The 17,200-nt window shown below is 41.0% G+C and overlaps 1 protein-coding gene across 2 annotated transcripts in view; it reads right to left on the bottom strand.

Moving 5' to 3' along the window:
* ADGRD1 (adhesion G protein-coupled receptor D1) overlaps positions 1-17,200 on the bottom strand; it is a 957,528-nt gene that overhangs the window by 872,832 nt on the left and 67,496 nt on the right. The window contains exons 3-4 of one of the 2 annotated variants that reach the window (XM_040416257.1): positions 11,961-12,077; positions 5,123-5,218 (exon numbers count right to left, since the gene is read on the bottom strand). In XM_040416257.1, the coding sequence (XP_040272191.1) occupies positions 5,123-5,218; positions 11,961-12,077 (213 nt within the window). The remainder of the gene's footprint in view (positions 1-5,122; positions 5,219-11,960; positions 12,078-17,200) is intronic. The other variant, XM_040416258.1, reaches the window with a different exon arrangement.

Here is a 17,200-nt window from a genome sequence, read left to right as displayed (position 1 = left end):
AACGGACCCATTGAAAATCAATGGGTCCCCAGAAAATCACGGAAAACGGAACAACGTCCACGGGTGCACACAACGGTCGTGTGCATGAGGCCTTACACAAATAAACCCTGATAATTTTATAATTAAATGTTATACAACTTTATGATTGGTTATGTTACTCTGAAGTCTATTAGTAAATGGGTTGTTTTAGTTCAATTAAAATTTAGATGCCCCGTAAATTAGTGAAAACATTAAAAGAAACAATACTTACCTCTTTTAATCCCTGCTCTGCCAGCAATGAGCTCCAGTCCTCGCCGCCGCTCTTTGATTTCCTAGTTCAAGAAATCTCATCCTCACACTGAGAAAACAATTTGTGAGGGGATTTTAAATCCACAGCATGTCAAGTCATCCTGCTGATTTCCACCATGGATTTGAACCTTTGCCAATGCATATGGTGAAATCAAAGGAAGAGCCACAGCAAAATCTGTGACAAATCTGCATGCAAATCATGTAGATTTCGCAGAAGATCTGTTGTCTGGATTTTGGCACAGATCCACGGCAAAATTCAGACAGAAATGTTTCTGTCACAAATTACATCCCATGTTGATGTATTTTAAAGGGGCTGCCTTATGTCAGACAAATATCAGGGTTGCAAGGGGGGAACCTCTCTTTACGACACCCTAATACAGCATATGGAAAGGGGTTGCCAGGTGGGACAATACTTCAAAGTTTCAAACCTCAAAAAAGGTACCTAGGGTATACATTACTAAACAATTTTATTATATAATATTCAAAAAGTTCAGGAAAACACACTTCCTCCTTGACCACCTCCTCCATCAAACAAGTTTAGGTAGTACCCCTCCCACCTTCCTATTTTCTGGAATTCCTAGGATTGTGTTTTTAGATTTTTCCTATGTTTAATGTTTGCTACATTGATTATATTTGTTATTTATATGCTTATTATATGCTCAGAATACCGCAGAACAGCAGGGGTTTGGAGATAGTCCATCAATAGTAAAATCCTGGACAACCCCTTTGAACATCAGATGAGGCACCAAGGTGGAACAACTAGGACAAGTGCACCACAGGCGAAGTGGAATCCGGATGCTGGTGACTGTAATGCTCTTCATCCACTAAGTCTGTTGCTGCTGAAACAGCACCATGTTTCAAATTCAGCTCTGCTGTCTGTGCCCACTGGATCTGCTTTGTTACATGCCCACACCTAGTTCAGCAACTAAACAGACATTAAATTGTAAGCAATCCATTTTTTGGGGGGCCCGTTAATCTTTAAAAAATGATCAAGCTCACTTATATCCTGCAAAGGATGTAATGAACGGTGTGTGATGTCATCTACAAAGGACAGTAATCTACAAAGTGTTAAAGGGTTTGTCTGGGTTCAGAGCAGACATATCCCCTTCTTCACCCAGGCAGGCACTCTGAGATGAGCATGGAAGCATTTCATGCTCCGATGCTCTCCCTTATCCTGCGCTGTATTGTGCAGGGCAAAGGCTTTTTTGTTTACAAACTTCATTGCTAGGCGAAAGCTTCCACCTAGCAGTGTTCCCAGTGACGTGACCGACATTAATGGACGGGATTTAGCACTGCCCTAGATTATTTTCAATCTAGGGCAGCGCTAAAGCCCGCCCATTAGTGCCGGTGACGTCACCAGGAACCCTGCTAGGCGGCAGCCTCCGCCTAACATAGACCCGGTACATCACTGAGTCTAATGAAAAAGCTCTGATGCTCATCTAAGAGTGGCTGACTGGAGGAAGAAGGAAAAGCCATGGTCCACAGAGAGCTTCCAAAGCATCAGAGGGATCTCATTGTTAAAAGGTATCAGTCAGGAGAAGGGTACAAAATAATTTTTAAGGCATTAGATATACCATGGAACACAGTGAAGACAGTCATCTTAAAGTGGAGAAAATATGGCACAACAGTGACATTACCAAGAACTGGACGTCCCTCCAAAATTGATGAAAAGACGAGAAGAAAACTGGTCTGGGAGGCTACCAAGAGGCCTACAGCAACATTAAAGGAGCTGTAGGAATATCTGGCAAGTACTGGCTGTGTGGTACAAGTGACAACAATCTCCCGTATTCTTCATATGTCTGGGCTATGGAGTAGAGTGGCAAGACGAAAGCCTTTTCTTACGAAGAAAAACATCCAAGCCAGGCTACATTTTGCTAAAACACATCTGAAGTCTGCCAAAAGCATGTGGGAAAAGGAGTTATGGTCTGATGAAACCACGGTTGAACTTTTTGGCCAGAATTCCAAAAGATATGTTTGGCGCAAAAACAACACTGCACATCACCAAAAGAACACCATACCCACAGTGAAGCATGGTGGTGGCAGCATCATGCTTTGGACCGGTTTTTCTTCAGCTGGAACTGGGGCCTTAGTTAAGCTAGAGGGAATTATGAACAGTTACAAATACCAGTCAATATTGGCACAAAACCTTCAGGCTTCTGCTAGAAAGCTGAACCTGAAGAAGAACTTCATCTTTCAGCATGACAACGACCCAAAGCATACATCCAAATCAACAAAGGAATGGCTTCACCAGAAGAAGATTAAAGTTTTGGAATGGCCCAGCCAGAGCCCAGACCTGAATCCGATTGAAAATCTGTGGGTTGATCTGAAGAGGGCTGCCAAGTCAAAATGTGCCATGCTGATAGACTCATACCCAAAAAGACTGAGTGCTGTAATAAAATCAAAAGGTGCTCTTCAGCAAAGTATTAGTTTAAGGGTGTGCACACTTATGCAACCATATTATTTTATTTTTATATTTTTTCTTCCCTCTACCTAAAAGATTTCAGTTTGTTTTTCAATTGAGTTGTACAGTTTATAGGTCACATTAAAGGTGGAAAAAGTTCTGGAATGTTTTATCTTTGTCTCATTTTTTTACATCACAGAAACCTGACATTTTAACAGGGGTGTGTAGACTTTTTATATTCACTGTAATTAAAAATCTTTGCCAAGCCCACCAATCGCCTACAATAAAAATGTCTTCTTATACTTAACCCTTTTTCCAGCACCATTCTTTGCGGTATCGGTCTGATTGCTGCTTCTTTCCAAACTGCAACAGTGACATGCCGGTATACAGCACATGACCACTAGCCAATCACTGTCCTCAGCGGTCTACCACTGAAGACAGCATTTGGCTGCAGCAGTGACTTACCACAGGCCGGCCGGTAAGCAAACAGCAGTAGGAGGACTGAACCAGTGAAGCAGAGAATGGTGCTGGAGAGAGAGGTATGTATAAGATGATTTTTTACATTTAGGCTAGTAGGGGGGCTTGTCTGATATTTTTAATTATCTTGGGCAATCCCTTTACTCACGTAAATTAACAGAGAATTCATGCGAGCAGTAATCCAAAAAATGTAGAAGCAATCGCGCTTTCTAATGTTTAGTGATTGCTCCCTGATGTTCCATTGTAAACTTATCAACTAGAAACACTGCAGAACTCGACTTCATAGCAAACTTCCTCATGTATTTTCAGCATTTGGCAGTAGTGATATTATAGATATTAGGGCTGATAAGACTAACAGAGATGAACCCATTAGATTATTTATCTCCATGACACTTTGGCTTAGAAATGACAGCCTGGGTTTCATCACCTTTGATCAGGAGAATCTGTGCTGGTGAACTGTTCAGTCAGTGTCCTGAAATTATTAGATGCTCCATAAATGCAGTTTTCTGACTATGTAAGGTTATACAGGGATCTGATAAAGAAATTTGACTCTTTAATGACTGGTACTAAATGCTTTATATAAACAACTGCTTAGCGTCTGGTTGAAGGAGAATGTTTAGGGGAACAATATTTTGTTCCCTTCAAAAAGTTTGATATTCACCAGATTCATCTCTCTGTTGATGTCCAATGTTAAATGGGAAAGGGGAGTGTTTTGTACTTTGTTTTTTATGCTTCACATGAATTTCATGTGTTTTTTTTTTAATAGGAAACCACCTGGAAAAAAACACAGCAGAGCATGTTTTGAAAAAAACAAGGGACAAAAAAAAATTAGGAAATTATGATAAAACATTACATAGAAATGCTATTTTTATATTTCACCATTGCCCAACACATGACATCTGGTTGCTTTTTTTTATTGTAAAAATAAAAATGGAAAATGCCATGAAAATTCTTTGCAAAAATGGAAAATTTTTGCAAAAATATTTGCTTATTTTTTTGGTCTCAACAGAGGATTAGAACAAGTTCTCATAACACAGGTGGCATCTGTTGCTTATGAAGCGGGCTCAGCTTCTGAGCCTGTGCCATATTGTCACCGTGCAAATCCCTCATACACATATAATGGATGGCACTAATAGGTTACAGTTCAATCATGGTAGCGCCTTGCAATCTCTTTTACAATAAAATAAGTGTGGCATCTTCATATCACTAGTTTGGTCTACTAATTGGAAAATATTAACTCAATTACCTCACACTGTTACTCCTCTGAGTGAATGCCTTCCCTCATTAACAATACCACTGAGAATACCGAACATTCGCCTGTTAAAGGGTTATGCTATGATTGATAGAACAGCTTCTAATTGTAGATATGGCAGGTGGCAGTAGCAGGATGGAACTGAGCATGTGCGACCACCTCAGTAGATGGACATGCACATTACTATACATGTTAAACACTGTGCTAGGATGCAGAGAGAGAAACTGTAAGATGCTGTCTTTGCAGCAATTCTCTATTCTGGGTAATATATTATGGTCCAAAACATTTGAATTTCTTTTAGCAGGGCATTTGTTTTCTGAACCAGACAACCCCTTTACTTTGTGAAGACACCATGTGCTAACTTTGGTTTATTTTTACAAACTTCTCTAAATATTTTTTGATGTTGTTTATATTAAGTCATATTAAACAACTTGTATTTCAGACATAGTTTATGCAATTAAAACTGCTAAAAGGAAAATAAAGCATGAGCTTAGTAATAAATTCAGATCTGGTGTGAAACACATTGGCTGGATGAAATACTAGAGATGAGAATGCTGTAATTCACACTATGCAGAGATGTATCTCATTTACAACCAACGGTTACATTTCAATATCACATTAACATATACAGTATATCTATATAAGTATAGGTATATACACACACATTGATACACATGCAGCATATATACATATATGATTCTCACCTACAGTTGCAGACAGGTTAGAGTAGGCAGAGTCATTGCTACTGACTAAGGAGGTGTTATGGTAAGGAAGCACAATGTAGCTGTGGATGATGACTGCTGGAATGGATAAAACACAAGCAAAATGACACATGATAAACATGACAAACACTTTGTATCTCTCAACAAGCCTGCCGGCTTTATCATCGCCCGCTTTATTAAAAGGTTTGGAGGGGTTTGAACTATAAAAATAAATGAAATCACAAAAAAAAGTGAAGAAATATTTACAGAGGGAAACTATATTTAGAGAGAAACTTGGAAGATTTTTAGTTGAACTGAAACTAACTCTATCTGGCTCTATACAAGGAATTTCCTAATAGTACACATCACAAGTATGAAAAAGATCCCCGTGTAGGTCCACGCTCCCATTTTACTGCGGTGGTTTCCAGCCATATCACCTATATAAATGCCATCATTATCATTTTTATCCCATGCTTATTCTAGCTATTGTTTCACACTGGAGTTCTCCCTACAGAAAAATAAACCAGGAGATCCCAATGTGCCCACAAGTCTATAGTGAAATGTTTAAAGGTTTCTGAACACCCAAGTGTTACTAAAGGAGATGTGTAAATACCACACTGGTCAATGGTTTCATTTCTTAAGGGGTTTTGCCAGGATTTACCTATAGATGACCTATCCTTAGGAGCTTCCAGTTCTGATAGCTTTCTATAATGGTATTCAGCAGTGACAAACAGAAGAAGCCAATGTTGTAGCACACTACAAACAGAGAGACCTCATAAACAGCCTCCAACAGACCACCATTCTAAGTCTACTGCAAGGACATTGCAGAGTAGTGAGAGGTGCATTGTTCCCTAACCTGATTTACTGCTGTTTGTCCCATACAAGACAAAGAGCATCTACAGACATGGTCTGCTATAGCATAACATCCTTCTGGACACAGTTAGTAATTGGAACATTGTATCAAGCGAAGCTGAAAGGGAAACTGTCACCATGAAATTCTCAGATACATCAGGCACCCTGACTGTAGGTCTAGCCCAGCTGAATGTATTGATACTTTTCACAAAAGTACTATTTATTCATATGCAAATGACCAGTTAAGTGCACCAAGGATGGGCCTAAGCCCTTCTGTGCACCCTTGTTCCTCAAACTTCTTCTGCCAGCCACTCCCACTCCTTCTTTACTGACAGGGCCAGGCGGGATGACTATGCAGGAACATCATCCTTTCAATCATGAAGGAGACAGCTGGCAGAGGAAGCAGGAGGAGCAAGGGTGCACTGAGTGAACCCGGCCTCAGGGCACTTAACTGCTCATTTGTATATGGATTAAAAGTATTTTTTCTCCAGAATAAAGCAATAGATCTCTAAGGATAGGTGGACATCAGGTTTTTGTCCCAAGTTTAATGTATAAAAATGATGTATACGTTAAACAGTTCACTAAGTGGCATCCATCACCATAGGGTTTCATTGTAAAATAACGTATTTGTTTAATGTATAACTTTTTTGGTGGGCAGAATAGAAGAGCTTAGGGCACCACACTTTTGCATCCTTTCACAATATATATGTAAAGCATGGGACAGAAACATGATGTGAACACATTCTAAGTGAAAGGTATGACTACATCTGAGCTAGCCCTACAAGTCATTGTGCCTAGTTAAATGGTGAAGTTCCTGGCGACAGACTCCCTTGAACCAGATAGTACTGTTATATTGATAAGGCACAGTGGCTCGCTCTAATTAGATATACTGTCTACCTCCATGAGGACCTCCTGGAGTAGATTGATTTGTACAACGTTTATACAATATTAAATGTTTTAATTTACTAAGGGTATGTCTATAGGACAAACAACATTTGGTTGCCTTAATATATACCCATACGTCTAATGAGCGAGTAAAGCTTTCTGATTTTGTGCTCTTGTCCTTTTCCTTTGGGTAAAGATTATTACTTGTGCTCTCCTTCTGTTACTGCAATATCTAACTAGTGAGTGGCCTATTTTTTCTAGATCAATACTGGCAGGTCCTACTGATGTCAACAGGATCTGACAACGATCCAATATTCACAATGTAAGGTCCTAAAGCCCACCACCAACTCCCTTCTCATTAGATGGTCAGCCAGTCCCACTAAAAACTGTGGCTTGGCCAACATTCATCCAACTTGTAAGGGCACCTTAAGCAGAGGTGGAGTTATCTGGGACCTGCTTGACCGCTGGATTTCTTCCAATTATTTGAACAGAGAACTGAACTGAATTAATATTAGTAAAATCTGCATGATCACATTTGTGTCAAACAGTAAAACTTTAAATGGTTGGTAAATCTTTTTAAACTCCTAAATTTTGCTGTTGGGAGGCGGAGGCTCCTGGACAATAGTCACCTTGCCCTCAATGTGGCTCTGTAGAGTATTATCACAGCAATTCAAGGTCAATTGTTTTGCAGCTATTGTAGTTTCAGTGTTCATGATATCCTGTTCCATACAATACCTGGTGGGTTGGGGGTTGCACCCCGCCAAGCTGTTTTGGGGTGGCTCCCGTGCCAGAAGTCAGCGCTTAAACTACACAGCTCCATCCACTGTGTAGTGGATGGAGCTGGGTACTGCAGTACTGCTCCTATTGAAAAGGAGTATTGCTGCAGTAACCAGCTAAGTCCATTACAGAGTGTATGGAGTACCACTGCTAGAGCTACCCCAAAACAGATGATTGGCAGGGTGTCGGGCATTCGATATTTATGGATTATCCTGAAGAAAGGCCATCAGTGGTGAAATCCAGGACAACCTCTTCAAGTAAATTGAGTTTGGCCTGTTCTACTCAACTATCTGTTGGGTAAAACATTGACCCATATCACTGGGCACACAGTGTTACTGCTTATAGGCTATGTTCAGTAAGAATACTATTTCTGCTTGTGTGCCAATTCACTTTTCTTGCATTTACCTCCTACATGGAAAAATCTGTTGAGAGATATAAAGCTGAATAATGGTTGTACATAACATAACAATGATAACACATGTACTGCAACATGATCACATATAATAATGGAAGACTTACAGAAGCTGATGTCATGAAGAAAAATGATAGATGAAATGAGCAGAAAACAGCACAGAATGTAATAATACAGTATGAATTACCAATAAGTCATTTATTTCTAGATCAGTTATGTCAAGGCACAGGTTATGCAAGTTTTTACTGAAGTCTTCATTTCTTTAACTGCAACATAATTAAGGTTCGTAGATAAAAATTTCCCCCTAAAATTGAGAAATCCCCAGTATACACTGTATAAATCAATGATTTGACATTATCTGTCAGGCTGTTCAAAATGTATCACAGCATATCAATTTAAATTTGCCTTAAAGGGAACCTGTCACCGGGATTTTGTGTATAGAGTTGAGGACATGGGTTGCTAATGGCCGCTAGCACATCCGCAATACCCAGTCCCCATAGCTCTGTGTGCTTTTATTGTGTAAAAAAAACGATTTGATACATATGTAAATTAACCTGAGATGAGTCCTGTCCCTGACTCATCTCACATACAGGACTCATCTCAGGTTAATTTGCATATGTATCAAATCGTTTTTTTTACACAATAAAAGCACACAGAGCTATGGGGACTGGGTATTGCGGATGTGCTAGCGGCGATCTAGCAGCCCATGTCCTCAGCGCTATACCCAAAATCCCGGTGACAGGTTCCCTTTAAGGGATTCAGGAGCCTTGGAAATGTCAGTGATGTTTTAGACAACATGACTATGGGTGCCCTCATACCTGGCAGATTTTGTTGCAAACATTTTCTGCGACTGAAAATCATTTGGCTTGCGGAAATCCGCGTGCTTCCTGCCAAAACAACACGATTTAGATAAATGCAGAAAATGTCCGCAATAAAATCTGCTACATGTGAAGGCACCCTGTGGGTGGTTCTTATGGATTTCTTCTTTTAGGGAAAATATTCTTTAAAGTGTTGTCTCACTTGAGCAAATGGCATTCATCATGTACAGAAAGTGAATACAAGGCACTTACTAATTACTCATTCATCTTTCCATCACATTATACGCTGCTAGTGTCCAGGAATTACAAGCACGGCCACCGTTGCTGGATTGCAGGGTGGTCGTAACCATGGATACGAGCAATGTATAATGTGATTGAAAATGAATCACGTCAGCACAGAAAGCAATATGGACAATCACAACACATTAGTGGGTGTCTTGTATTAACTTTGTCTGCATGATACATGTCATTTGCTGAAGTGAAACAACCCCATTCATCATCTGCAAAATGGGGACTGGACCGATGACTGGACCAGGAGACTTATTTATTTCTCTTTATTGTACCTTAGAAAAGGCTTGTCAGAGATTAGAAAGAAAGATTTCTTTTGGGTTTTTTCAGCTTCAGTTATATCCATTGGAATATTGCAATTCAGCCACCTTCAAATGAATAGAACTGAGCTGCAATGCCAGGCATGGCCTTGTCGACTCAGGGGCTGATAATTATGTTTGTGGGTGTCCTTTACACACACACCTCCTAGTGCTATATTACTGTATTGTATAGAGGGTTGGATGTTAAATCATTTCCCTAGACATTAAAGGGAACCTGTCACCAGTTTTATGGTGTCCTAACTAAGGGCAACATAAATAAGTGACTGATTCTCTTAGCAAAATGCTGGGCCCGCCCACCTGCTGCTGAGTGACAGTTTGTTTCCATAGGAATCAGCAGCAGGTGGGCAGGGGAGTGGCTATAGCTCTGAATTAAAAAACGCTGGACTCACTGACATCACACTGGACTCAAATCAGCTCATTAGCATGTGGCATCTTTGTGTGCATATTATGAGGTAACCATCTGTCACACCAGTAAGTGAATACATCTAAGGTACTTTTTAGTAGTTAATGATTGTATATAATTAGTTAGATTATAATCAAATATCCACATGACAGGTTCCCTTTAAAGGGAGATTTATCAAAACTGGAGTAAAGGAAAACTGGCTTAGTTGCCCGTAGCAACCAATCAGATTCCACATTTCATTTTCCCAAGGAGCTCTGAAAAATCAAAGGTGGGATCTGATTGGTTGTTATGGGCAACTAAGCCAGTTTTCCTTTGCTCAAGGTTTGATAAATCTCCCCTTATATATCTACGCCTTCTATATCTATCAAGAACAGCTGAGCTAATAGTGTTCGTTTATGTAACAATTTAGAAGAAATGTCAAGCAGAGACATTCTGTACTGAGAACAGAGAAAACAGCTTGACTAATAAGAAGAGCATCTTGAGATCAGCTGTGATCTCTTCTTCTCATGATATTGTCAGGGCATCTGTGCAGTGTTAAATCAAACACCAGCACTATAATGACCCAAGTAATGTTCGTTATGCAAGGATCTCTCATAAAAAGTGTGCTAAATCCCATGTTTTACTGGCAACGCTCTTTAGAATAAGTTCCTCTAATATCTTTGTTGGAATAAATTTGTGGTTCCATAGGAGCCAAAAAAACAAACAAGATCAAAGGTTTATTGAGATGCATGACCCCAGGGCTCAGAGATAAAAGGAAGGAAAAAGACTTGCAATCTCAGAAGAACATCTTCATCTTTATAAACTATACAAGTTAAGGAGATGTTTAGGAGGCAGTAAAAAAAAGTTATGAGGTCACTGCATTCTACAGAAAGTATATATACTATAAGAGACAGGACCAAATGAATCGTGCAATATCTTAGTGCTGATATCGGTCCATAAAATGTAAATTGTAACAAGTAATGATACAACTACATATTCTACAGGCTCTGAGTTTTAACCCATCTTCAATAGTTTAATCTATTCCCTTTTTTTTACATAAAAGTTAAATTCAGAGCAATGTTATGTTAAAGATGTCGTCCTTTTGGGGCAAGGCCAACTAAGAATTCAGTCACTTTTCAGCTGATCATCAGGGTTCTAGGTTTTCTAACCCCCATCAATCAAGACAGCTCTAGACAGCCTTTCATCTTCTCGACAGTGACCTCACTGAAGGAAATGTACAGTGGTCCCTCAAGCTACAATGGCCTCAGGATACAATATTATCAACATACAGTGGTCTTCGCTGGACCATCATAACTTGAAACCAGACTCAACATGCAATGTCTCAGACAATGATGATGTTTCATTTTAGGATGACATTTAGGGGTCATAGGAACTAATTACTAGTTTTCCATAGAATTATGGTCTCAAGTTACAATGTTTTCAACAGTGTTTGCCCCAAAAAAAACAATTAGTATTGTATGTTGAGGGAACACTGTAATGCTATTTGCCAGATATAGGTTCCCCAAATAACAGCTGATAGCAGAGGGTTAGAAAAGCCAGCTTCCTTCAAAAGGATTTGTCTAACTATCTTCCAGGAAAGCCGCTTTTCTTCATGCTACTGACTGAACATCCTAGAACATAAAACTATTCTTGGCCACCATGAATCCCACATATAGGTGTTCTGAAAGCCTGGGTATAGAATAGTTTTCATAAAGAAACAGTTGGTCCACAATTCCATTTATAAAAATTTCTGCCACATGGGTAGCAGGAAAAGAAGGTCTTACTAGAGCTTTATCTCCAGGCTAGCTGAACACATGCATTTGATTCGACCGTCTGTAAAAATAAAATCAATCTACATTTGTCGAGATGCTTTATGAGTTGTAAATCAATATAAAAATGGCATCAATTGCAGTGTGACTTTCATGACCTGGTTCTGTCACTAAATCCTGCCTTGCAAGATGGTGAGATTGAAAAGCATCATTATTGTACTTTGCAATATAAATGCCAATAACTTAATCCACAAAAAATAGAATGCTGCATCTTCCTTCATGTGATATGACATCTACAACACAAAAGAGGAAAATTGCTGCTCAGTGACTACACGTACTTCTATTGCTTTCATTACCAGAACCGCTCCTGATGTCGTCCACCCTAGGTAACTCGCGGATTCCATTTACCACTTCTAAGGGCCAATAGTGTGATGCTGATTTCAAGACCTGAAAGCCTAAAAAGAAAAAAGAAAGTGAAATAGAAATCTGGGACCTGACATATTGATACAACTATAGTGCTTTCTATGACTTTCAAGCCATTCAGATATGTTTAATAGACCACGTTTAGACGGCATTCCACTAAGGCCCCTTTCACATGGGCGAGTATTCCGCGCGGATGCGATGCGTGAGTTGAACGCATTGCACCCGCACTGAATCCTGACCCATTCATTTCTATGGGGCTGTGCACACGAACAGTGATTTTCATGCATCACTTGTGCGTTGCGTGAAAATCGCAGCATGCTCCTCTTTGTGTGTTTTTCAACTAATGCAGGCCCCATAGAAATTAATGGGGTTGCGTGAAAATCGCAAGCAAGTGCGGATGTGGTGCGATTTTCACGCACGGTTGCTAGGTGACGATCAGGATGGGGACCCGATCATTATTATTTTCCCTTATAACATGGTTATAAGGGAAAATAATAGCATTCTTAATACAGAATGCATAGTAAAATAGGGCTGGAGGGGTTAAAAAAAAAAAGAATAATTAAACTCACCTTAATCCACTTGCTCGCACAGCCCAGCTTCTCTTCTGTCTTCTTTTTTGCTGTGTGCAGGAAAAGGACCTGTGGTGACGTCACTCCAGTCATCACATGGTCCGTCACATGATCTTTTACCATGGTGATGGATCATGTGATGGATCATGTGATGACCGGAGTGATGTCACCACAGGTCCTTTTCCTGCACACAGCAAAAAAGAAGACAGAAGAGATGCCGGGCTGCGCGAGCAAGTGGATTAAGGTGAGTTTAATTATTTATTTATTTTTAACCCCTCCAGCGCTATTGTACTATGCATTCTGTATTAAGAATGCTATTATTTTCCCTTATAACCATGTTATAACGGAAAATAATACAATCTATAGAACACCGATCCCAAGCCCGAACTTCTGTGAAGAAGTTCGGGTTTGGGTACCAAACATGCACGATTTTTCTCACGCGAGTGCAAAACGCATTACAATGTTTTGCACTCACGCGGAAAAATCGCACATGTTCCCGCAACGCACCCGCACCTTTTCCCGCAACGCCCGTGTGAAAGAGGCCTTACAGTTCCCCTAATTTCAAATACACATACAGCGTAGATATATAATACAAAGGACTTGCTTAACCATGGTAATAAACCAAAATTCCCTTGGAGAATGGAGAAAATTTCCACCTTAAACAATATACAGAACTGGGATCCTCACCAATGTTGAGTATGGGAGCCTCCTGGTTCCCCGATAAGATTTTTATATCTGTATTCATATTAAAAGTTCAACAGAGAACACCTCTCCGATTGTGTGGCATACTTATATATCACGCCATATAATAGTTTGCCATATACAGTACAAGATATCAAATGTACAGATTATGGTACCAATTAACAGCAGGATAAGTGACTTGCATAACTACTGTGAATGGAGCACTAAACTGGCATAAGTGTAGTGTGGGGGCACTAAGGAGGCATTCTACTGTGTAGGGGCACTAAGTGGGCATAACTACTGAGTGCGTGAGGGATAGTATGGTGAGCGTGGGCAGTCTTTACTAGTTGTGGGAGACGGGGTTGCGGGGAAGTTGCTGGTGGAGGAGGCCATCCATAAATTGACTATGGGGCCCAGCTATTACTAGTTACACCCCTGGTGACCATACACATTACTGTTTATACTACATGATACTTTGTTGTAGCTGTTATCTTAAAATGTCCTGGTTATTGATGTCTTCCCTGTAGCAGATTTCTATCCATTCCTTCAGGCGCTCTTTCCCTGATTCTTTGTTTCATCTGCCTTAATTTGTCCACTGTGGCATCTCTTTCAGTATGTAGAGTACATTCAAAGCAATTCCAGTTTTTTTTAAGTGTAACCAGTGCTTGAAGTGGGCCGGAACGCGGCGGTACTCAGTACCGCCACTTCCAAAAATTGCCCTGGAGAGTACCAGCACCTCTCCGTGCGCCCAGTACGTGGGTTTCCGGTACCGGAGCGCAGCGGAGAGCTGGCAGTATCTCCTCCCTAATGTCGTTGGCTGGGCAGCTAGTGGAGGGGGGCGGGTCGTTGCAGAGTACGGCTCAGGCTGGCGCAGGCAGGGAGTTGACCTCACGTTAGGTGACGTCAACTCCTTCCCGCGCGCCTGTGACTGAGGAGCGATCAGTGCGGCGACCAGTGACTGGTCCTCCTTGGAGTCAGGAGTCGGACGGTGCAGCAAAGAACATCGACTTTGCTTTGGAATCCAACTTCTGAAGAGTACTGGTGAGTGACAGGCACCCCCCCTCCCCCCACACACATTAGTTCCTCTCTGTACCAGTACCCCCCCCCCCCTGGCAGGGGGGTACTGGTACAGAGAGGAATTAATGTGTGTGATGAGGGGGGGGGGGGGGTCTGATGTGCAGGGGGGTACTGGTACAGAGAGGAACGAATGTGCGGTGGTGGGGGGGGGGGGGGTACTGGTACATAGAGGAACTAATATATATGTGTCTGATGGGTGGGTCTGATGTGTAGGGGGCCCCTGCACATCAGACCCCCCCATCACACACATATATATTAGTTCCTCTATGTACCAGGACCCCCCCCCCCACCACCGCACATTCGTTCCTCTCTGTACCAGTACCCCCCTGCACATCAGACCCCCCCCCTCATCACACACATTAGTTCCTCTCTTTACCAGTACCCCCCCCCCCACCACCACCACACATTAGTGCCTCTCTGTACCAGTACCCCTCTGCACATCAGACCCCCCATCACACACATATATATTAGTTCCTCTATGTACCAGTACAGAGAGGAATTAATGTGTGTGTGTGTGATGAGTGGGGGGGGGGTCTGATGTGCAGGGGGGTACTGGTACAGAGAGGAACGAATGTGTGGTGGTGGTGGTGGGGGGGGTACTGTACTGGTACATAGAGGAACTAATATATATGTGTGTGATGGGGGGGTCTGATGTGCAGGGGGGGGGAGCACCGGCGCCTAATAGAGTACCGGCACCTCTTTTGGCCCACTTAAAGCACTGAGTGTAACTGTCATATTTTCATCAAGAAATCTATTTTAGCATATGTTACCTGCTGCTGCAGCATTATGCATAAAGCAATCTTTAGTTTCTTCACTTACCACTGTTTTGCTTGAGTTTTCCCCTTAGTTACGGCTGTTTTGAATCCTACAATCTAAAGGATCTTCTCAAAATGGCTCCTCTTCCAGTTCTTTGAGGCCAAAACTGCCTTCCCTCACTTCCCATACACACTTGCCTTAGGGTCCATTCAGGCATCCATAGAATGGGTCTGGATCCGTTCTGCAATTATGCGGAACCGATGCGGACCCATTCATTTTCAATGGGGCCTGAAAAGATGCGGACAGCATACAGTGTGCTGTCCGCATCTGTATTTCCAGTCTGCGGCCCTGAACTTCCAGTTCGCAGCTCTGCAAAAAAATAGAGCATGTCCCATTAAGGAATCCTCTATTAAGTACCGGCGATGTGCGGCATCAGTGTTTTGCGGTCCGCAATATGCCTGAATAGACCCTTAGCCAGCAGCTTCCTGCCAGCCAATCAGATTGGATTACTGAGAGACACGCCTCCCCACTCTGAAGCCTGATACTATCTACAGACAGGCATGCAGTGTGGAAGACAACTCACTCTTCTGTTTACACTAAAAGGAAGACAGACAAACCCTATCAAGGGTCTTTTAAGGGACCAGTGGAAAGGGACAGGGGACATTCATAAAAGCTGTTATCTTTTGGCATTGACAGACTAACTCAGGTGTACATGCCTAGCTCTAATGAACTAGCAAATAGAAACAAATATGACATTTACACTTTAATTTTCCTTCAATTTTTATTACATGATGAGATATAGTAGTACTCGTGCCTCTTAGGAACTCTCTCATATTTGTAATTACTTTCCTTTAGATGACCTTTATCCTGTTTGATTTAAAAGGACACTACCATCAAATATTTATCATCACCATGTGGATAGTTTTCTGGATATAATGTTTTGAAGTCACTCAATGTATTCTACTTCCAGTTCTGGCTCTTAACTTTTCCCTTTGTTTGGTCTTTCAGCACAACAAACAGCTTTGCTTCACTTTCTTAGACCTCTTTCACACGACCGTTTTTTTTTTTATTCGTTTACGGGCCGTTTTTTGCGTTCCATATATGGTCCGTATACGGAACCATTCATTCCAATGGTTCCGCAAAAAAAAAAACTGAATGTACTCCATATGCATTCCATTTCCGTATTTCCGTTCTGTTGAAAGATAGAACATGTCCTATTATTGCCCGCAAATCATGTTCCGTGGCTCCATTCAAGTCAAAGGGTCCGCAAAAAAAATGGAACACATACGGAAATGCATCCATATGTCTTCCGTATCCGTTCCGTTTTTGCTGAACCATCTATTGAAAATGTTATGCCCAGCCCAAGTTTTTTCTATGAAATTACTGTATACTGTATGCGCCGTACGGGAAAACAGAACAGTAACGGAAACACAACGGAAATAAAAAACTGAATAATGGATCCGTGAAAAATGGACTGCAAAACACTGAAAAAGCTATACAGTCGTGTGAAAGAGGCCTCAGTCAGACCATTCACTGCGATCAGAGAGGGAAGAGGAAAAATGACTCAATTAGAGCACCACACATTACACTAGTAAGAGCAGTGCTCCTCTGTGGACATCTTTATCTAGGTCTATCAATAGAACAACAGAGATGTCATACTGTTATTCCAATTCTTCTAATCTATTATTATATTAACAGATACCATCTTCACCTCACAGCAGCAGAAACTGACAATGGGCTACCTATACCAGGAGTTTTATCTCTTATTTTGTATTTTCAATAGCATAGTACTGTTGAAATCAAAAACAGCCACACATTCGGGAAAAAATAAATGTTTTGTATGAATGTTAAGTTTAAAAACGAACCCTTTCTTATAGAGGTGTCCCTTTAATTTTGATGCCATTGTCTCTTCTGTTTTATATGTAATGACTAGCTCAGGGTAGAGTACCAACCACATAAAACATTTTCAGGAATTTAGGACTAGGACTTACATATGCTCTTCACTGTGACTCCATATGAGTGGCACACAATAATTTTCTAAATTATAATAGAATACTTTTGAAAACAATCTA

Source organism: Bufo bufo, chromosome 2 (genome assembly GCF_905171765.1).
Source record: "Bufo bufo chromosome 2, aBufBuf1.1, whole genome shotgun sequence".
In the NCBI taxonomy this organism is placed as follows: Eukaryota; Metazoa; Chordata; class Amphibia; order Anura; family Bufonidae; genus Bufo; species Bufo bufo.
The sequence above is the reverse complement of the archived record's forward strand: the minus strand, read 5'-3'. Positions and strand labels throughout refer to the sequence as shown.